At 41.2% G+C, this 23327-nt stretch overlaps 3 protein-coding genes across 4 annotated transcripts; 1 reads left to right on the forward strand and 2 right to left on the reverse strand.

Moving 5' to 3' along the window:
• Window positions 1-1349: 1349 nt before the first annotated feature.
• Window positions 1350-5905, forward strand: tmem151ba (transmembrane protein 151Ba; the record flags this gene model as incomplete). Its single annotated transcript, XM_079179823.1, has 2 exons — window positions 1350-1433; window positions 4463-5905. The coding sequence occupies 2 exons, from the start codon at window positions 1350-1352 to the stop codon at window positions 5903-5905; spliced, it is 1527 nt and encodes a 508-aa protein (XP_079035949.1).
• A 4885-nt stretch (window positions 5906-10790) lies between these two features.
• Window positions 10791-14058, reverse strand: drc5 (dynein regulatory complex subunit 5; the record flags this gene model as incomplete). Its single annotated transcript, XM_079180682.1, has 4 exons — window positions 10791-10961; window positions 12259-12708; window positions 13227-13822; window positions 13914-14058. 4 exons carry the CDS (start codon window positions 14056-14058, stop codon window positions 10791-10793), a joined length of 1362 nt encoding a protein of 453 aa, XP_079036808.1.
• Window positions 14059-18212: 4154 nt separating this feature from the next.
• Window positions 18213-23083, reverse strand: rnf8 (ring finger protein 8, E3 ubiquitin protein ligase). Of its 2 annotated transcripts, none has more exons than XM_079179951.1 (9): window positions 22872-23083; window positions 22516-22644; window positions 21875-22311; window positions 21521-21728; window positions 21279-21341; window positions 21091-21180; window positions 20889-20996; window positions 20552-20756; window positions 18213-18596 (listed from the first exon to the last, which is right to left on the reverse strand). In XM_079179951.1, the coding sequence occupies exons 1-9, from the start codon at window positions 22992-22994 to the stop codon at window positions 18403-18405; spliced, it is 1557 nt and encodes a 518-aa protein (XP_079036077.1). In that variant the 5' UTR covers window positions 22995-23083; the 3' UTR covers window positions 18213-18402. The 2 variants fall into 2 exon arrangements, with proteins under 2 accessions (XP_079036077.1, XP_079036078.1); XM_079179952.1 differs by having other exon boundaries at window positions 18421-18596; window positions 20545-20756.
• Window positions 23084-23327: the final 244 nt, after the last annotated feature.

Consider the following 23327-nt stretch of genomic DNA (forward strand, 5'->3'; position numbering starts at 1 on the left):
ATCATAAGATAGTCTATAAAACAATATTGACTGTCAGAGAGAAACCTTTACTGCTGCCAAGAACCACCATCTGTTTTCATGTTATCGACAGTAATGTTTACTCATTCCATTTTATGCCAGGAGTCCAGTCCAATGTCGATACTGTGGGCTTTGATAAACAAGAACTTGCGTGGATTGTAAGATAAAGGGTTCCTGTGTTTACAAAGGTGAAACAGAAATGGCAGGAATGCAGAATATTATTACACATATTCTTCTTCCTTCTTCTATTTCACATAAAAAAACTAAGTCCTTAATCTAAAAATCATAATAAGTCTGTTAACAGGTTTTGATCTCAAAGAGGATAGCATTAAGAATTCTGGAAGCATGAAAGAAAATGTTGCTCTGTCACTACTGGATATAGCTAGATTAATCAGTGGTTATGTGATTACACAGAAGAACTATGAACTTATGAATGACAAAGACAAAATATCACTACAAAAATATTTATACTTTAAATCTTTAAACATTGGCTTGAAAGGGACGTCAGACTCTATCACACTGTACATTTTATGTTCTTACAAATATGTATTCATAATTAATCTTAATGAACATTACAAAATTGCTCCAGCCCTATTGTATTACATACGTTATGTTTTTCCTGTATGTGTTTGTTGCTCAATAGTGAGTTTACTGTAGGGGTTAAATATTATGTTTTAATATAAAATACCAAGCACAAGCCTATATTTGGCTGTATATTTCTGCAATAAGCAACTTTTTTTCTAAATGTATTTCTGACAGTATTAAAGCCTTCATTTTTAAAGTGGATATACTTATTATTATCATAATTGGCCCGTACAGAGATGGTCCTGCAGCTAATGGGATGCAGGGGGGTGGGCCCCTCTCTGCAGCACCGCCTCTGTGTGTGTTGTGATTCTACTTCTGTGGGTTATTTACATTGTGGCGTCGGGCTGGCAGCTCACACGTGCCGCTGCCTTTCGTCTTTGTCTCGCTCCACAGCTTCCCTGGCTGCTATGGGCACTGCCTACAGGGAGAGGAGCTGACTGCCGCCTTTGCCATTTCCTAACATTGCATCCCTCGCAGCATTCTTCGCGGGAGGAGTCTCAGCCTATTTTGCACGTCTTCGGAGGCACAATGACCGGATTCCAGTATCCGTTACCGACGTCTGCCCACCTGGAAGATGCTGGGATGATGCGTGTTTTGAGCGTTTCTACTTGGGTTTCCGGCCGGACGAGTTTCTTATGGATGATGCACAGTGGGGTTTCACGGTGGCTTTACGTATCACCCTGATTTGGAAACCCTCCATCCCACCAGGAGATCCATGACCTGGTTGTTGTTGTACCGTTGTCATCATGTCCCCAGCATCGGCTGCAACGGCCAGTGAAAGCAGCGCCACCACCGTCCCCGAAGAGGAGCAGGACAGTCTCCGAGAGGAGGTGAGGACTCATTGTTTGCAATGTGAAGGCCAGTTTTCTTATCCAAATGCATGGTTGTAAGAAACAGTGGAATCCCAATTATCTAACTATAATCATCAATTTTTGGAGATCCGGGTTTAAATGGGGCCAACGTACACGGGACGCTTGGAGATTAGTTGTATTAATACAGTTGTATTAATTGCCTACTATGCAGTAGGTTAATAGATGAACCTGTGCGTCCAAGCGCGCACCCGAGAGTGTGAACGTGCATGGTCTCCCTCTCAGACAAGTTTCCAAGATGGGGTTTGGGGACCCCTTGTGCGTCCTGGAAAGGCTCCCAAAAGGGTCTTCATATAACTGAAACTGTCCAATATCACTGTCACTGTTACAATAATGAGAGAATATAAGAATGGCCATTTTCTTCAAATGTTTCCACACAGTTATTTTTCCATAAGAAAACTCCTAACATGAACAACATCTTTGTGGGTTTGTTACTTCAAAGACAAAGAAGTCTTGCTCCAGACAGTGAGTTTAACTCTCTGCGAGGACTGAAGTGAAATATCTTAATAAGGATATTCTGTTGCTGTCAACATCAGATTGTATTGACTCCATTACAACAGAGGCATGCACATTCAAATGTTTCTTGCATGTGGAAATATAAATGAAAATCATTGGGGATCTATTACCTGAGCAAAAAAAAAATAGTATTTTCTGTTGTGACTGTGTAGGCTTCCCCTTCAAACACACATGTTGGATAAGTTACATGTCCATTACACAAGAGGGTTTTTATATAACCCCGCTGGTCTTATTATGTCAAGAGAAAGTGTCCATGAGTGAGAGAGGCACTTAGTTAAAGGCGCCACAGTGGTCTCGTGAATTGTGAAGCTTCTCCAGTCTTGCAGGTTCTGACTGAACCATTTGTTTTCTAAAATATTGATTAGGTTTCCTAACAGACTGTTTTATGGATTTTAATATATAATGTAAAGTGCATTAGACAAAGACAACCTAAAAGTGCACGGACATTACTAAAGTAAACCACTATTAGTAAACCTCAAAGGTATTGGGATACAAACAGGCAGGCTGGTATGAAAATAATAGAACATTTTTTTTCCATTCTCTTTATGTTTAGTTTTACATTTTGTAGTCTGGGGTTCAAATTGTGTGCATTCTTGTGTAAAGGGACTGTACAATACATACGCTCAATTGCTGCCAAATGTCAAATTTAATGACAGAGCGTCCTGCCAACTGAACCTGTCGGAAATCAAAAATACAGTGAGGGGGGGGGGTTCTCTCTCATCTGCTGTGGGTGTGCCTGCATGACAAATGTGTGAGGTATTTCCAATAAGAGGTCTTTCTTGCTATTCAAGGAAGCCAGAGGAATGACTGTGTCTAATGTATCAACAATGTCAACACCACTATGTTAATGTAGTGAGTCACTTCCTTCCTTTTCTGCCATCCATAGGCCTAATGAACAGCTCTGTTACGATCCCAAGCAGGGAGTTTTTAATTGAAACGTAATTTTAAAGTTACTATCAGTCCAGTTAGCATCCAACTCACTGTTCTTGAAGCCTCTATCTCTGGTTTAATACTTGATGTTGAGGCTGAAACTGGCGTGTAATTGAACCTTGTGAGCTACACCTTAATTTACATATCTGCAGATTTATAAGACTGCTCTTTCAAGATTATAATTTTGCTTATTTCATTTATTTGCTTGACTTTAATCAAATACTTCCACATATATATTATGTGTATATTTGGTTTCCATGAAAACTGTTTCCTTCTACACAACTGTTTGTCGTTATTCCTGGTGCTTAAACAGAGGCTGTAAAGTGTAACATGAGCCACAAAGTATGTCATGTTGTATTGATTATAGTTGTTGAGCGTGTACAGAATGCTAGTGAGTAAATTCTCCTTCTGCAGTACGTTAATCTCAATGGGGAATTTCAATGTTAATCCCTTTCACCCTGTGGGGTGGAGTCTTAGGCTGGCAAGGGACTTGGGGACCATGTGGCCAAGGTGGGGGAGATAATTATGGAGGAAAAACATCTATTATTTATGCTCGTCTGTAGCTCGAAGAGCCCAGAGCTGACATATCGAATTCAATACATCAATGCAGTGATGCTGGTTGTTGTGGTCACACGTATGCAGAGGCTGACCTATGCAAGAGATCGAGAAGATAACCGTATTTTTTCAACTGAATCAGTGTGTCTATACAATAGGCTCTGCACAAGTGGAATGTCTATAATGCAAATTCTTTGAATTCATTTTGTTAAAATTCATTCTTGCTGGGGCTTTTGAATGTCTGCCAGGTTTGTGTGAGCAGGGTTCCGAAAAAGGCGTGACTAGCTCTTGATGCAGGCACTGGGGCTTAATGTGCCCCGCGGGGATAAAGGATGGCACCAGCTTTATGCTGCCAGAGTCAAACGGCTGCTTTTTTTCTGGCCGGCTTGACATTAAACGTGGTATCTACCTCTCATAATATTTCTGCTCTTTTACTTATTTCCTATTCTCAAATATCATTTCTATAAACACACACACTATGGCCACATGCACACTCACATGCCAGGCAAACAGAAGCTCAACATGCTACTGACATCAATGTATATTCTCAACAAGGTGCTTTTGCATTAATCAGCAATTTCTTTCTTGAATTTGATTATAGGAGCCGGTGACTCTTTTGATAATAAAAAGCACAGACCAAAGCATAAGCAATCGGCTCACGGCTCATGCATAAACTATGCCAAAGCACTTACGACGCAGAATATTTCCTTAAATATTTCATATGCACGAGCCACTACTTTTAAAAAACTTTTTCTAACTTTATACCAAACAGATATTTAGGTCACACTCAATTTTATATTGAAGTGTGTACTTACAGGTAATAAAAGCCTCTACGTTCCTAATTGCTTTGAGTGTTTTTTTGTTATATTCTGAGAAACTGTTGTGGCAATACACACAGATGTGCCATTTACTTCTAGGAAGGAATATAAACAGAATCTATTGACAGTATAGTTCCATTGACGTATTGCTGTCTTCTCATCTTTTTGTAGCAGCGGCCCCAGAAGCAGTCCTTGACTAAATCCTTGTGTCAGGAAACTCACTGGAAATGCCTGCTGCTGTCCCTGCTGATGTATGGCTGTGTCGGGGTGATGGCCTGGTGCCAGGTGACCAAGGTCACACGCCTCTCCTTCGACAGCGCTTACAAGGGAAAGTCTATGATGTACCACGACAGTCCCTGCTCCAACGGCTACATCTACATCCCTTTGGCCTTCCTGGTCATGCTCTACGTGGTCTACCTGGTGGAGTGTTGGCACTGCTACACCAGGAATGAGCTACAGTACAAGGTGGATGTTGACAGTGTGGCGGAGCGCATCCAGCGAATGCAGCAGGCTACGCCCTGCATCTGGTGGAAGGCCATTAGCTACCATTATATCAGGAGGACGCGGCAGGTGACACGCTACCGTAATGGAGATGCCTACACCACCACGCAGGTCTACCATGAGCGAGTCAACACCCATGTGGCTGAGGCGGAGTTTGATTATGGGAACTGTGGGGTTAAGGACATCGCAAAGCACCTTTTGGGTCTGCAGGACTTCCCCATCACCAGGCTGAGGTTCACTAAGTGCTTTAGCTTTGCCAATGTGGAGTCAGAAAACTCTTACCTGACCCAGCGGGCCAGGTTCTTCACAGAGAACGAGGGCCTGGATGACTACATGGAGGCACGCGAGGGGATGCACCTGAAGAATGTAGACTTTAAGGAGTATATGATTGCCTTTTCTGATCCTAATCACCTTCCCTGGTACGCAGCCAACTCCTCTTTCTGGGTGGCAGCTGCTTTCACCCTCTCCTGGCCTCTGCGGGTGCTGACAGAGTACCACACTGCCTGTGTACACTACCATGTAGAGAAGCTGTTTGGCTTTGACTACGTGCCAGTAAGCCCGTCTGAGGAACGACCACATTGCAGACACATCCCACGAGTCAACACGATCGACAGCACGGAGTTGGAGTGGCACATCCGCTCCAACCAGCAGCTGGTGCCCAGCTACTCGGAGGCTGTTCTCATGGATCTGGCTCAGCTCTCAGGAAGCTGTAACAACTACTCCGTATGTGGAGGCTACGGTAGCTACAGGCAGAACTGTGAACGCTGCCACCGTGCCATCAGCAGCTCCTCCATCTTCTCTCGCAGTGCCCTCAGCATCTGCAACACGGGGAGCCCCCGCATCCCCTTCAGCGCCAGCCGCTTCTCGCTGGGTCGGTTGTACGGATCCAGGCGGAGCTGCCTGTGGAGGAGCAGCGGGAGCTTGAACGAGCGGTCCTGCCCCACAGAGAGCACGCACTGTCTGTCAGGTCAGCAGACAAGTGAGGAGAACCCTCCAGCCTATCAGGACGCTCTGTGCTTCCCAGTGCTCATTGTACATCGCAACGAAGGCTGCCTCAACCACGACCACCGCTCCCTGCACAGAAACGGCTCCTGTGTGGAGACTTCTCTATGACCCGCAGCTGCCAGACTTATCTGAGCATGGGATCTAATGATACAGGAACAGAGTGAGGAAACTCTGTACACCAGGGGCTGGGATAACATTGACTTCTGCTTCTCTCTTTTTACAATAGAGGTAACTTAGTCACCTACAAGTTACCACAAACAAGGATTTTTCTGAAGATACAGTAACTAGAAACAGGGAAAGTCCTTACAGTACAGTCAATAAGTCAGGGAAAAGGTTGATGCTGTCGACGAGAGACTGTTGTTTAAATACAATGCGGCTTTAAAGGACCAAATTGCCAAAATGTTATGTACTGTCCTACCATAAGGATAAGAGTCAAATAACCAAGGAATACCAAGGGGAGTCACATCCTGCTGTAAATGCCATATTTGTAGATCTTAGTCAGAGACAAGGACATGAGTAACACTTTCTCATATTTGGAGCCTAATATGGGTTTTGAAATTACCAAGAAATTGCCAAGAAAAGAAAGGGATACAACAATTAATGGACGTCCGAATGAGAAATAAAGAAATATTGAGAAAATCATTGACTCACGCATCATGTGAGTCATGGGAATTAGGTGAATTATGAGAGGAAATGCAGAGATATCAGCCTCCTTGTCAAAGCATATACTGTAAAACAAGACTAAATGTTTTTGCTGAAACAAAATACATGTCTTATGGCTCTTATAAAGTGACGTTAACTTTGGCCCAAATCTAAAATCTAAACATCTGCATGTGTAACTGGCTGATTTAAATCTGTTCTTTCAAAGCCAATGCTAATGGGAATCTATTTCAAAAGGAACACATTTCCATAGTATAAAAATAATTCTCCGACGCAGATGCTGAAATATCAAGTTAGCAGAAATCGGCTTGGCTGCGATGACATTATACTTACTGGCTTTCTAAATATAGCGACACAGTCGATGAATAATTTAGCACAGGGGAGCAAAAGGACACAAGAACTTAAAATTTAATCAACAACACTTCTTCAAACTGTTAATTACTATAAACGGCACATTTTCTATAATGGCCAACTACAAAGTAATAAACCTCACCATGATATTGATGAATCATTGTCGACTCAGCTAGACTAAAATCTGAAAGCTGTAGTAAGTTTAATATTCGGCAATATTTCTATTCAGCCTACCTCCTTATTTAAGTGCCTAGCGATCAACTGTTATGGACGAGCATGAGCTATCATAAGTCATCTCACCTCAACATCTTCCCATTAAAACAAGTTCAATTTACACTCATAATAACACACAGTATACATAGGAGAAACCTTTTATTATTATGGTTTAAAATACATAAGGTTTTAAGAATCGGGCCCTGAATGCTTTCAGATGATTCTCCTCATGATATAACACAGCTCTCGTATACTGCTGCTGCTGCTGCTGAAGCATATCAGAGAGACAGCCAGAGAGCTGGCCATCAAAGACGCTAGAAATAGGAAGAGGCCTGGATTCACTACTGATAGTGTCAGATTTAATAATATGACAGGATTACTTTAAAGAACAAAAAAAAAAAGAAGACTTCCTCTCAAATGAGTGCGTGCAGTATCTCAGTCATGGTTGATTTTATTTTACTGTCAGGCCCAATTCCATTTTACAACAATTAATGTAAAATGGAAACAGAGATGAAAATTTTCAAACAAATATTATATAGAAGTAGTAACAATTTAGCTGATTTTAACCGTGAAAATCGTTTATGTACGAACGAGTCCTCATCTCATGAGACCTGCAGGGAAAGATGAACTGGAATGGACAGATCATTCTCCACCATTAAGATCATTAAAACCATTAAAACGTCCGAGAATATTAAATATCAGAATCTTGCCCTCGGGCGAACATTTCGTGTTACTTCCTGTTACAACTCTATCCTTCACAATAATGAGCCTGTACTGTTAAATTGTGACCAATTAGCCACTACTCATTACATTCCATGTTAATAAGTTTGGAGTTGCAGACTATCTTTGTAGCAATACCAGAGAACACTCCGGAAATAGTCAAAGGGAGCGAGGCATGATACAAACACAGATTTAGCATTAAAACACTCTGTAAACAGTTTTTACAACTCATGGGTCATCTATGCAAGCCCCTCCAACTCAGGATAGTATTCAGGGCCAAGATTCTGCTTTGCAACAACATCCCAAAAACCTGGGTCATCACTCCTTTCTCTAAACTTCAGGTTTATTTTGCTTTTCAAAAGGCTTCAGCAAGGATCAGCTGCGGAATAACCGGTTTTTAAATGAGAGGTTTGTGAACACAGGATGACGAACCGTGCTGACATTACATTGCTCATGTTCCCAATCCAGATAACAAAGGTGGAGAAGCAGGTGAGAGACAACAGAGTAACATGTTAGATATCTCCGCCTCTCCAGGGTTTGGTCCCACCAGCTATTCATAACTCCATCTTTAAGTTCTGAGTAACTACTAGCTAGTATCGGGTTGCACCATTCAGAAATGTCTTAGCAAGTAAAGATCTGTGTAATGTGTAAATTGGTTAGCGTTAGCACCATAACTCCCAAATGTTACGCAACCTAACTGTTATTTTCGTCATTTAGTGACTGACATCAAGTTTTATAAATTGAGGTATATTGAAAGGTATTGAGGTATATATATACAGCTCATATATGTTGACCATATTACCTTTTCAATATAAATAGATCATGTACAGTGTTAGTTTAGCGACAACTTATCTCAACGTAAGAAGTAGTTTGTGTGGTGCAACCCATTATAATTTAGCAATGTGTAAACCTCCACTTAGTAAATATTTATAACGTGGAGATGTTTGAACTTATGACCAGCTGGGGCCTGGTTTTCGTGGCACTTATGTATTTAGAACGCTCTCTTTGATTGTTAAAGAAATAGTTTGTATATAGATACATACATTTTGGGAAATACACTTCTTTGCCTTCTTGAAGAGAGTTTGACGAGGAGATAAATACCACTTTGATGTCTGTACATTTAATATGACACTCCCACCAGCAGCGGGTTAGCTCAGCTTAGCAGAAAGACAGGAAACAGGGTGAACTCGTTTGTTTTACCTGAACAAAAACAGGTTATTTTACGCAGGACGTTGGCTGTATTAGCCTCAGACACACAGATGACAGTGGTATTGAGCTTCTCTTCTAACCCTCATAAAGATAACAAATAAAAGAGCGTATTCTCCAAAAATGTCAAACTCTCCCTTTAATGGTTAACCAAATTACACATAGGGATTGAAATGAACCCATTAATTAATACATTTTCTCCACAAAGGCTGGATCATATCCCAGAATGCATTGGTCAGAAGTCAGAGAATTATGTAAAGTCCATGTACTGTGGGATAAAGTGTAAGCATAAGGAAAACCACAAGGAAGAGCATGCAAACTCCACAAGAGATGTAAAATGATTTGGGATTGAAGTCACTGTTTTATACTGAAGTCATCATCACATTCTCTCATTCATGATCAGCCTACAAGCCCCTCGGATAGCATCACTGTGATCCATACATAGTCGTGTGTAAGAATAGAAAATGTGTTTACCGGTGCAATGTTTACATAACAACAGTGACATTCAAAACAGTTACAAATCTGTCTGGAAGGTTCATAACTAGACATTTTCCCTCCATAGACGAGCATAAAAGCTTTTGCCATGCAAAGCACCTCGACCCTTTATCATGCGTGTTTAGTAGATTAGGTAGTTTTGATATGTACTCTTTCACTCGAGAATGCTCCGGGGTTTGTCTTTTTGTATTTAAATGATTTTGTGGATTTTCAAGACTGTAGGGCAGAAAGGATTTGTACTGTAAATAAAATAGAGACGCGCGTTGGTGTGGATCTATAAGCTGAATGTGTCGTGCACACTTAGGTAACTGAAGCAGGGATATTTTTGATGTGCAGATGTTAAATGGTGGGTTTGTTCAGTCACAAATGGCAATGCAATCCTTTGTAAAAGGTTTCAGGCAACACAGCCAACGGAATCTTTTTGCTGCTTCTTGTATACTATTTTGAATGATGTATGTTGCCCTTCAACCCATTTTTAAATTTTTTAAATCATATTTGGTACACCTTTATTTACCTGAAAATGTCAGAAGGGTTTGACTGATTTTTAGATCGGGTGCACACACAGAACGGTTGTGTGAGTATTGATAATGATTACTGATCTGAAGAATATCAGTATTCTTTCATACGTAGATTGATCTATGTGTCCACCGTCAACTTACAGAATAGCTTTGCCTCTCTTCATATGATTATAGAAAGCAACTAGTGATTTTGCAAGTAAAGATGTGTTTTTGCTACCTGGCAAAGGTGTTACAATTATATTATTAATCTGTAGATAGAGGTTTTAAAAACAACAACACAAATCTGTATGTATTCCAACTCCACCACAACGTTGCCTTGATGTTTAAGGAGTTAAAACCAAATCTGTGTATCAAAATGAAAAAAAAAAAGGCTCCTCAATAAACGGAATTGCTCACTGAAATATGTGTCAAATACTTCTTTGTGTTTTTCATTATGTGGTTCTCCACGTAACTGGAGAGGTCTTTGTTTCTGTGCTTGTACTTTTTACTTGTTTAAAGTTATAGTTCATATATGGGCTGCGACGTGATGACAGGGACATCCTTGTGTGAAATCATATCATCTTTATTGTACCAATTATCTGTGGCCATCAGAAACATGCACCATGACATTTTAAAATGAGCATCAAAATGAAAAGCTGACAACTTAATGTAATACGGGTAGATACATATTTCCTCTTACAGCAACACTCACTATGAACAATAGGACTATATGCTGTGTTCTTTTTTAAAAAATCAGTCGTGCCCATGCTCTGTGGCGAAATGAATAAGGTAAAGCAGGAATCAGTGACTAATAAAGATGGGTTCGTACTTCGTAAAGAAGTTGTTGGTGTTTACTTGGTTTCGCTCTGCCGAGCATGTCTCTTCTGTTCTGAACTCTGGTTGGTCCAAACCACCTGGTTGATGGAGGAAGCGCTCTGCTCGTCAACCTCCGTCAGACGGATATCGCATTCTGTCACGCTGGTGTTGTGAGACATCGCCTCCCCGAGAGCTATACCTCCATCCTGCACACACACACACACACACAGGGAGAGAGATTGGGAAAACAACACATTTGGTAGTGATGCATGTCCACGTTGAACACATCACATGATGCGCTGCTCTGAAAAGGTCTGAAGACAGTCTTGATAACCTTGAAAAAAAAATCACCCCTCGGCAACTCTAGCTGTCTGAAAAAGCCCACACTATCTAAACTGCCTATTGTGAGTGTTATCTCTGGTTTATTGTTGTGTCTGAAAAGGGCATTTCTATTTTAGTGAACAGTATAGACCAAGGTCACAGATATTTATGATATTGCACAGTGCATTTCTGCTATGTGGGTGATTTTTGATCCTCCGCAGTGTATTCCAGTCAGACATATACTGTACGGTGAAATCCTGAATAGGAGGGAGCATGAGAAGGGGATAATCTGATCTGCCTCTCACGGGGAAACAACACTTACTTAGCTTTCCATTATTGTGTGTTTTCCACACATGTCTATGAATAATTGAAAAGCCTTATCCTTTCAAGCTATTCTGTCTGTTACTTCATGGTACTATCTCTGCAGGCACTCGCATGCTTTTGGGAAGGAAATCCAGTGTCTCAAAAATAACCACTTGCTGTGCACATTCTTATGATCAAAGAAACACATTTTAAAGGACAACTTGCAATGTTTTCGTTCGTATATTTATTTTGCCTCCACTTGGGAAAAATAGACATTTCTCTGTATCTTGACAACTATTGGATGTCGGACTTTTTACATTGTTGAGTAATCTGACGGTTACTTTCTCAATTAATCTGGTCTGTAAAATGTTACAAAGTTGTGAAAATAGAGAGGCCAAATTGACATATTTAAACTGCTTGTTTTGTCCGATCAACAGTCCAAAATCCAACCAAAACATTTATTTTATCGTAATAACATTTTCAAACAATATTTTAGAAGATAGAATCGGTTAGGTTTTGTTATTTTGCCTTAAAAATTACTTAAATGATCAATTTTCTAATGAACAACTAATCCTTTAACAGACTAATCATTTCGATGCAATAACATGACATTTGGCACACACATACATGATCTCCAGAGTTTGAAGTCTAATGACCGTGGTGAAGCGCAGCTGAAGTTAAACAAAATACATGTTTATGCGACATTAGTGCAAAATTAAGCTTGATAAACTGAGTCACCAATGACCTAGAATTGCCACTTTACAGTTGGAACCCTTGTGATATCAGTAACAATATGGCCTTTTCTCTGGCACCACCCTCAGGTAAAACATTATATTTAGTGCCCCACTAGTAAGGATCTAGAAATAGCAATTTCCTTACCACGCCCAGGTTGTTGCAGGAGAGATTGATGCTCTTCAGGGTATTGTTCTGAACTAGAACCTTGGACAGTGCGATGGCAGTCGGCCCTGTTACCCGATTGGCTCCCAGGTGAAGGTGAAGCAGGGTGTTGTTGTTCAGCAAGGCCTTGCCAATAGCCTGCCCCCCCTCATCTCTCAAGCAGTTGAGACGCAGGTTGAGTGACAAAAGGGTGGAGTTCACGGACAAGGCATGAGCTATGGCTTTAGCTCCCGGGCCTCCAATATTGTTGTCACACATGTTCAGGGTCTCCAGTTTACTCCTGTTGAGCAGCTTGCCGATGGCTCTGGCTCCTTTGTCTCCGATCAGGTTGTGAGAGAAGTTGAGCTCCCTCAGAGACGGGTGGTCCAAAAGGTATTTCACCAGCAGCCGGCACTTTTTATCCTCAATGTGGCTTTGGTGGAGCTTCAGAAGCTGTAGAAACAAAATATTATGAAGATTAGCAAGATTAAATATCTAAATATCTTTGGGGTTTTGGACTGTTACCTGGGAAGTTATGGTGGGCATTTTTCTATATTTTCTGAAATACATTAAGTGCAAATAAATCAACAGATTAAACACTGAGCAGATGCAGCCCCAATAATCTCTTGGACCGTTCCGATATCATGCACAGAAATCAGTAGATATATTCCATGTTCTCGTGCAGTAGTAAACTAATGTGACAAAACTTTTGTGTCAAAGACTGACTTATTTAGGTTGCAGCCAGAGGCTGTGCTGTCTTTTCTTTGATGTAAATAGAGCATGAATCGAATGCTTGGGTGGTGCCAACAACAATTATCCTGTTTCATGACATTAGGGACTGTAAAATGTCTGTCAATGATGCTTTGTAACTGGCAAGAAAGACAGACGTGTGGAATTACAACAAACAAACATAGTCCATATAGTCAGGCTCTGCAAAAGGCATAAACCAGTGAGGCGCAATCAATATTCACCTTCAAAGTCTTACAGGACATTAGGGCCTTGGCGAGGGACTCACAATCTCTGTCGGTCATCTCAAACATCTTCCATTCAAAGTTCATACCACATTGTTTCACCCTGTACACTAAATGGAGCTCTTCCAGTTGTGTCAGCTTGTTGAGCAGGATGTTAAAGTCAAAGTGGTCCATAGACGGTCCGTCGTGATCGGTGTGACTTGTCAACTTTGATCCATCCTCATCCTCTTCTTCCTCCTTCTCCTCCTCCTCCTCCTCATCCTGGGGCTCCTTGATAGGTGGCAGGAGTTGGGAGATGTCCAGCCTCTTGACGTAGTCCTTACAAAGAGGTACCATCTCTAGAACCGTCTTCGGCTCGGTTACATCTGGGATAAAAAGCTCAATAATGTTCTCCATGTGCCTCTCAAGGAACATTCGTTTCCAGCTGTGGCCATAATGAGCGAGGTCACAAATGTCCCACCGCTGCTCGCAGCACCGCTTCCAATAGACGCCATCGCTGATCAGGTTGACTGTCACTTGCAGAGGCAGGGAAGTAGACAGCGTCTCCTGCACAAAGTCATTGATGATAGGCGAAAGGGCTTCAAATATGGGCTTTTCTGCAAAAAGAAGTTTGCATAAAGTTGCATTTATATTACAAGTAAGTGTGTAAAAGTCTGTATAACAATGGTACTAAAAACAAGAGCATACCCTCAATGTTTTTCACAATGCTTTGCAGACAGAGGTTTGATAAACAAGGCACTAGAGTCAGCCGCCAGTCTGGATCTTCAGCAATGATCCTCCTGAAACCTCTGGAGTCTGTAGCTGTGGATCCAGCAGAATTGGGCCTGGACATTGTTGCAGGGTTTTTGTATACTCTCTTCTGTTTAAAAAGAAGTAACATTACATTACACATTAAAAGTGGCACATCCTAACAATTGTAGATAGCAGTCCCTTCGCACAAAAGTTAGCTAATTTGCGACTAGTTTACTACAAGTGCTATCGTGAATCGTTAACAAACCTGGAATAAATTGGCGAACTTGTTTTGTTTATGTTAGTTACATAAGCACAACTCAATGTAAGCCTGTCTACCTGTAGTGCGCCGGTCTGGGCTTCAACCGTCTCCTTGGTCACAGAACGCTCTAAGTCTACTTTGTCAACCCCGGAAATATTGCGCACGCAGCCTTGAAGTTATCTTACGGCAACAGCGATTTACCTCGCTAAACATGCTATAACTAGCTAAAAGCTTTTGGGCATTTACAGTGTTTAGAGGACATTAATGAACAGAACTTTTGATAACACAACGTTGGGAAATAGTGAGTTCCCTTGTCGAAATTTTTAGTCAACACTATCTCTGTATATATTTTACTGTCATGGGGCGGAATTTCCGACATTCATGGAACGCACCTCAAGGGTTGACCCACAGAAACAACACTAGTGAATGTATTGTGCTACCTATGTGAAATCATATCATTAAATAATAATTATATATTTTGTAGAACACCTTTGTGAGGATATAAACTGTGTAACTTCCCCCGCAGGCACTATAAACACAATGAGAAAAAAACGTTTTCCAAATACCATTTAATTATATTAATCAGGAATCCCAAACTACCTTAAAGGCATTGGTATCTATTAATGATTGAATGCAGGAATAAAACAGCTGCCTGGGGAAGACCACAACATTATGATTGGACTGCCTAATAAGTATTCACTTACAGTAATATTCTAACGGTTGGACAAAAATGAGAACATTGATGAGTACACTGAGTACATATGTTTTTAGGGTTATCAGTGTTGCACGAGGCTGTGTGCTGGAGATGCTGCAGTGTTTGTCCTGATCATGCTGTGAGGAACATTTGGACTCTACAAAGCTGGCAGATGGACCTTGGATGTGGACCATGGGCCTTTTGGATAAGAGCATATTGGAGTGAATCCATCTTTTTTACCAACAACAACACAAAGCAGGTGCACAGCTAATGTAGCAGAGTACAAATCAGTAAATAGAGTCAATAGCACTGTATGAGAGTCCTGACTGTTATTAAATAACACAGAAATGAAGGAAAATGTACAGTAAATATGGGGTTCCTATCTCCAACCAAATCTGTTGTTATTGTATGCATGTAAATACTGAGATAACTTCAAATTCAGGAGAACTACATAGAACACACAAGTCAAGACTGGTCATTATGCATGTATATTAAAATACATATTATCTATTTAGCTACATAACATACATTTGTAAGTGCTTCAGTGGAAGATGGTAGGATGTAATGATGTAATATTTTGTTAGGGCTGTAAATACATTTTTCTTTTACTATCAATTAATCTTTAGATCATATTCTAGATTTGTATTCCCATTTAAAAAACTCCAAAGATGTTAAGTTGACTATAATATGGCAAACAAAAGCATCAATTCTGCACATTTAAGATGCGTGAACCAGTGACTTTTTAGCATGTTTGCTTGAAATCGTGACTGAAACAGTAGTCACTGATTTATTTATTGGTCTATCAACCAATCGCATTCTAAGCTCAAACTACTGTCATCAATTGCGTAATTGTATAACATTTTCACATGACCACACATGCATGGAGGCAGGTAGAAGATGCAGCAATAACTGATTGTGTTTCCCCATGTGGAGGGCAGAGAGACAGAGAGAGAGAGAGAGAGAGAGAGAGAGAGAGAGAGAGAGAGAGAGAGATGGATGGATGTTACTGACATCAAAAGGTTGCTCCAAGAGTCGGGATGGAGGGTTGGACGGAGAGACTCCGACTGTAGCCCCGAGGCAGTCCATCACTGTCGTCCTCATGTAATACAGCCTGACAGACACACGCTTCTCTCCTACTCCGGCTTTAATGGACTGGCGTGACATTAGCCATCCACAGTGCAGGAGGGAAACTCCCCCTGTGAGCTGCTGTTCCAGTGCACTCTGGGTAGATTCAGTGTGAAAAAAACCCAAAAAACAAGCAATAGTTATAAAGTCTGTTACAGGAATTAACTGCAGTTTATCAGCTGCAGTTAATTCCAATAGTAAAGTACACCGTAGCCAGGTGAGGTTAAGTAGAGCTTTCAGATGAACAAGCCTTTTGACAGCAGACATTTTGACTTGTCATGGCGGGACAAAAACACAGGTTACTAAAAAACAGTATAAACCATAAAGCCATGACAGTGAGCCAGTGAGCCAGTATGAAGGACATACAGTACAAGGACCATAAAAACAAAGCAGCTAAATGGAATTCAGCCATCATTCATTTGATCTTTTTACACTGCACTCTTCCTACTGTGACATCTTGTAATATCTCCTGATAGAAAGAGAGACACACGACTCTCTTCTTCTATTGCACCAAATCACATAATTCTTCTCTGCCATTATTAGGAACTGAAAAGGTTTGGATGTTATTAATAGTGTCATAAAATAGCCTGATAGTGCAGCAGGATATCTTAAGTGCAGTGTATTGCATATAGAGTATTGAATATTTATTAATCAAAGCTCATAGTCCTCACGGAAGCAAAAGCAGAGAGAATTCACAGAGAACAGCAGCAACATGTATCTACAGTGGGAGGACGGAGTGCTTCACCTTGCTGCTGAGGCCGGTGTCATCACACTTCCATTTGCTTTCTGAGCCCAAGGAGATGTTGCATTAGTTGCTAGGAAACACAGCATCTGTGCAGGTACCAAAAGACAGAAGGATTTTTACAAAATGAAGTTTCTTTCCAAAGATGTAAAATCTATTTTCGAACACGCGACACCCACTCCAGCAGTGATCGTCGACACGGAGATTCAAATGTTGACGTTATTGATGATCATAACTTATATTATCCAAATAGCATTAACTTTACAGGAGTAACATAAGAAAAAAACCCGTTTTATAATTGATACCCTTTGCTGTATTTTGAATGAAACTTGAATTGACTGAAGATAAACAAGCTCACAACTCTGTCGTCAACATAAAGCGAACTTACTGAACATGTATCACGTTATCTTGCGAGATGAAAGCATTCAGTTGCTTGTGCATGTGTGTCAGGAGGACCAGTGTGATACGAGGTAAACTCTGGAGTGTTGCCAAAGGGAGGGATTAATGTTCGGTCCCAGGAGCCTTTCAGCAAAGCACTACAGCTCCTGTGCCAGGCGAGGCAACTCCCAGATGGGCAGAAAGCGTCGCTCGGTACCGCTGAAGGAAACGTTAAATAACAACGATGAACTAAATGCAAACCTCTTTGGTGGATCAGAACGTTTGGCCATGTGTATGGAATTACAGTATTGTCACATTACTAATCATTTTTCTATGTTGGTCTAATTTAAAAAGAAGACTTGATTAAGGGAAATCCACCTCTTGAACCACACAAATAATGGATTAAAGGACCACAACAATCGTTTGCATATTTTTGGTAATTTACTATAAATCATGTAATACTGTAACGCTTTCACCTTTAAAAAAAAACAAAAAACACAAAAAGCAAAGTCAACAATGTCCGACAAAGCTATTTGTAGTTAGCAGATACTTTGTCTGACGTCATCATGAATGCTTTAGCCGCATTACTGTTGTGTGCTAACAGAGTTGCAAGTGAACTTATGCTTTCATGCTTTTTTTCAAGCTGAATGACTTATTTTCCAAGAAGCTTATGAGCACATCTCTGGTAAACACAGTTTTAATGTGGTGCTTTTGTGTGATTCTTTGAGGAGGAACTCAGTTTTACAGATCTGTTGACAATGAGTGTTAGTCGATTTCTTTGGCCCTCCTCCTTCGGATATTCAGTCTGGACCGACCCACGGAGCGGGACAGTCACCTATACAGTGACGCCGCCAACACGGCTCGAAACAAGAACACTGGTTTGATCCTTTCACTCCCAGCAGAGGTTTGTTGTCTAGCTGCCATTCTCCGTCTCTCTGATAAAAACAGCCACAACTTGCCAAGTCAGGCTTCACCAAACATTTGTACTATTTGTAGTAAATGGGACCTTTCAGCTTTGAATCAATGCTTGGACAAAGTCAACATGTGACTGCAAAAGTGCATAGGAAAAAAAACTTTATTCCTCTTGTTGAAAATAAAGACAAAAAGACTTCTGATGACTTTACAAAAACGAAAATCTGGTTAACGGACTCATGATGAGACCAAACGTGTCTATCTGAGAACAGTCCAGGGGTTATGGAAACATCAACACCAAAGAAAAGTCCCAATTCCCTCCGGAGAGAAGGGCCTAATCCTCAGACTCATCCACACTTTCATCAGAGTAAGCACAGTAGGGCGGACTGGAGTCCAAGTGGATGCTACTGTCTGTTTCCAAAGAGACCACAGAGCTCAGGCTACTGTCGATGGACACCATGCTGCTGTCGCTGTCGCTGCTCCTGCTGCTGTCGTCATCGTGGATCACCATCACCTGGGCAGAGTCCGCTGTTGGAAGGAAAGAAAACCAGTTTCAAACATTTCAAAAGCGCCACTTTCCAAGTCCTTTACGCGCCGACTGTAAATAAGCTTTATTCTAGACCGTCAACAAACTCCGTGACGAGATTAAAACCGACGATGGGTCAGTTCCTCTCTCAATACTTTTTGACTTCACTTCCCCGTCTGTGGTCAAACCACATGTGATGCCACTGAAGGGTCACAAAACTGTAGTTTCACTTCTCAAAAAGGCTGGACACTTTTCAGCAAACATTACTCACACAGGCGTAAAATAGTGTATTTGGTGGGGACTATTTTCCAGTGCGGATGACTACACATTTAAAATATAGAAAATCACCTTTACCGTGGACTTTATGAATCTAGGGGGAGAACATATGTGATATCCCCAACGCGCAAAGCCTTTGTGATTTACCAAAGCAAACATTAACTCAAATTGTCAAATGGCGAAATGTTTTGAGAGTCAGGAACGACCAGCATGACGGAGATCAATCAGACCACATTCCAAACTCAAGGCTCGGGGTTATTGTTTTAGTTCCTACAAAATAAAATAAATATTCCCCTCAGTATCTCATCAGCTGAACCAGTGCCACATTTTAAAAACCTCCCCGTATAGATCAGCATTGGGTTTGTCGTTTGTATTTTTTATTTGACGTTTACTTACCTAATTACCTTTAATTTATCCGCTGTGTTTCTGAATTCTGTTCAATAATCTTGATCAAATTTGCAAAGTGCACATTCGTCATGTTTTTTCACCTTTGTTTATCGAGGGAGAGCAAGCTCAATATGAGAACCATCTAATATGCACAGTAGCAGTATTTCAATGCTAAATACTGCTGTTTATGTTGCATTACATTTTATTTCAACTAAAATAATATCATACAACAGAGAGATAAAAAACACATGAATCCGCCTCATTGTACTGCCACCTTGTGTTTGAAATTCTCACTGTGGACCGCCCACTTTTCCCCACTCCACCAACAAGCGTATTATCTAAAATCATCTATTAAGCCGGGACAAACAGGAAGCAGCGAGTGTAATTACTCTTTAAACTCTTTGTAAACCACATTTCTCATCGAGCCGCTGAGCAGCTTCCCCACACCAGCCGAGGGCGGAGCACTTTGCTCAAGGACTCCACCGTGTTTACTGCTCAAGGCGAGAGGAACATTAGTCACTGAGCTCACCGAGACATGTCAAGGCTCTCCAGTCATTTGACTTGATGGATGTGGCACAGCACACCATTGATAGTAAGTACTGCGTCAGATATTAATGCTATGTGGGTCATCATTCACGAGCGTGATCCTGATGTTGAGTCCGCTACACCAGTAACAACTCCTAGAAACATACTGTCCGGATTACTGCTGCAGGTTTGGGACACGGGCAGAGTCAGAACGTTAACATATTTAATATAAATTGTATTCACATGGTAAAAATGTGTCAAATTGAGTCAATTTTCCAGAGTTTTAGTACAACAAAACCTTACATTTTTGTCAAGTATCTAATAATTCCAACTAGTACAGATTTTGTCCAATTTCACTTGATATACTTCCCTCAGACACAAGAATTGCACAAGATAATAACATAAAGAGGTAACAAACATGATCAGTCAAATGTTATACTCAATATGCGACCTGGGAAACTAAACGTTAGAGGCCATGATGATATATTATTGAACTTCTCCCCGTTTAATAAATCCTGTTCTCACTGTACAAAAGCCCCAACATCGTAGTCTTTGAGTCGTTTGTATTTTACATGTTTTTTTATTTTATTTAAAAAAATACAGTAAACTGGTTCTTATTACGTCTGACTTGCTCCCGTCTTTTAATATTTAGCTTTTTATTGATCTGTTCATGTTTCTCTTTAAAAAAAGAGTTTAGCAATGATTTTAATACCAGCCAGGGGGGGGGGGGGGGGACGCAACCCAGAAGAGTTGATAACGCACCTCTCACCTTTCCTCTCGGTGATGACGGTCTGTCGCCTCGACTTCATGTCCAGGCTCAAGTTCTCCACCATGCTGTCGATGCAGTTGTCTAAAGCCAGACAGCGAGTCTGAGATTGGATGGCCCGTCGGCAGATGGGACACTCGTCTTTCTTTTTGCGCCACTGCCGGATGCAGTGGCTGCAGAAGCTATGAGCGCAGTTCAGGATGACTGCCTGTGGACAATATCAGTAGAGATCAAAACGTCAATGTTATAGTAGAGGCGTTCATGTTTTTGTGTTTATCTTCTGAAGTTGTATCTGCTCTGCTCATTTTCAACACCGTGCTTGATTAACTCTTGATCCTACCTCGATAAAGAGCTCGGAGCAGATGATGCACTGAAGCTCGTTCTCCAAAACTTCAGTCACTTGTGTAACTACTTCCTCCTTTTGGGCCCTCTCCTTTTCTTTCTCCTCCTGCAAAACAATTTAAATCAATGAATAAAGCCCTGCTGATGCCATGCCAAACAATACGAATGTGATGCTCGAATGACTATGAACGTTGTCATACCTTTGTCAACTCCAGCTCTTTGTTTTTGGCCAAGAGAATCTCTTCAAAGCCTTCCCGAGAAAGGGCAAGTTCGTCGATTACTTTCTTTTGCTTTGGACGTTGAAAAATTAAAACAAATATTTTAACATGTTTATAGCTACATCATATTTTTGCATAATAAATATTGTGTCTGGTTAAAACCATCATACCTCTTGCAAGGCCTCGTCCAACTGCTTTTTCAAAAGCTCCTCTTGCTGCTGTGTTTTCTGCGCCTAAATACATTAAGAGTTCATTAAAGAGAGTATTTAGTAAAATAAATATACAAAAAAAGACGACAGTGTTGGCTTATATATCATTAATAGACAAATATGATGCATACCTCGCAACTGTTTTTAGAAGTAAACAACTATATTGTTTCATGTATGAAAGGAGCGACTGAAACACCTCTCACCTCGAGCTGCCTCTTGGTTTTACTGAAGGTCTTCTCTAACGTCTCCATCCGGTGCATCTTGGCTCTGAGCGTCTCCAGCTGGCCCCGCAGCTCCCGGACATGCTCCTCTCTGAGAGGGTCGGCCTGCTGCGGCTCTCCCCCCAGAGAGGCTACCTGCCTCTGGGTGTCGTCCACCTGCTCCCTCAGCCTCAGGATGTTCTGGCTGTACCTGCAAAGGGAACTTTATTTTTCTAACCTTTTGTTTTTTGTTTTTTTTTAAAAAAAAGACTGCAATTGATTCATCTTTCGGAACACAAAATATGTCAAATGTAAGGATAATATATATATATATATATATGAGAGGCATCAACTTACATCTGCAGGTTGTCCAGATCACAGGGAGTGTTGGAGCCATCTGAGAGCCGGTCTACTTCCTGGACTTGTCTGCTGGGCCCAGTTTCCTCCAATGGAGAGTGACTGAGCCTCTGCTGCCGAGGGCAGGGCTTTGCAAAGGACTTGTCTGCAGAAGAGCAGCGGTAGAGCTTGGGCTTCGAGGTCGACGGCTCAACTTCTTCCACGGCCAACTTCCTCTTCGGCTTCTTTTGGGACAAGGGGGACGCTTTAGCGCCTTCTTTATGTCCCTTCGCCAAGTAGTGCTGAATGTCTTTGAAGGGCCGCTGGACGAAGATGTAGTCAAACTCCACTTCTGTTCCAATTACGGGAACCCCGAGTTGTATGGAGTCCCCGAGCCTCAGCTGATGGGACACTTCAGCGGGAATACGGTTTCCATTCACCCACACCCCGTTGAGACTCTGAGGGAAAAACAAGCAATACTTTCTTTATCAGCTGCAATTGAATATAAGAAAGAATATCAAGAACATAAAACCACTTTATTAGTGTCACCTAAAAGGGTTTTAATGGACAGTGTCAGGGATTTTATATTAGCTTGATAGGTAACATTTGTAACGTTATTTATATTGAGCTACATCTTTATAATATAGAGAAAGCAATCTTACCTTTCTGTCTGTCACTGTCCACTGTCCATCTTCCCTCTGTCTGATGGTACAGTGCAGCCTGGAGATCATCAGAGGACAACTCGGAGACAGCAGCTGGTGGGTCACATCCAGACCACGTCCTATGGTGATCTGGATCATAAACAAGCATGCCAATCAGCCAGTTAGCTCCCATATACTGTGCAGCTTAATAAAACATAAAACATTAGATTAGGTACACTGCGATAACGACTTGTTAACCAAAAACGAACACTTAATAAGGAATATGTTTTATTTGGTGAATTGCAAACTTGAGCAAGTTTTAGGGTAACTAAATATAGAGCAAATGGAGCTAGCTGGCTAGCATTAGCAAACTGCACCTCAGTGTTTTCGAACAAGCGAAGCCAGTCTGAGTTTCTTCCGACTCTCATCAAACACAACACCTCTGAGTCTGAACAGTCGTCCTCCTCGACCACAGACGAATCCGTCGTTACAGTCTCCATCTTATCTCATTCTGTCAGCGGCTACTACGACCTGAAACTCATCGCTAACAGTGTTGTTCCTACATAGCTAACGTTGTGCGAAGGTGTCAAGGTGGAGATGGACAGGACTAAACCGGAAACCGCTGTTTCTTTTTTCAAAATAAAGGCGTTAGATGAGGTTGAAGCGGAACCGATCATTAAAAATGAACATTTAAATACATATATAACATTAAGTGATTGATCTTCGCTTTTTCAGGCCTAAAAAAAGGCAAATTACACTGTCCAACAAACCTATTGCAATAAGTGCATATTCAGAATAAGAATCAGAACTTGTGAAAATGTCATAATGATGTG

Source organism: Pholis gunnellus (genome assembly GCF_910591455.1).
Source record: "Pholis gunnellus genome assembly, chromosome: 19".
NCBI classification, from domain to species: domain Eukaryota; kingdom Metazoa; phylum Chordata; class Actinopteri; order Perciformes; family Pholidae; genus Pholis; species Pholis gunnellus.

Excerpts from the sequence above, each read along its gene's own strand:
- rnf8 (XM_079179951.1), bottom strand. The coding sequence starts at position 22,994 with ATGGAGACTGTAACGACGGATTCGTCTGTGGTCGAGGAGGACGACTGT. Across the intron at positions 22,645-22,871 it reads GCTTGTTCGAAAACACTGAG|ATCACCATAGGACGTGGTCT; the intron begins GTGCAGTTTGCT and ends TTTATGATCCAG. Across the intron at positions 21,729-21,874 it reads GATCTGGACAACCTGCAGAT|GTACAGCCAGAACATCCTGA; the intron begins GTAAGTTGATGC and ends TTCCCTTTGCAG.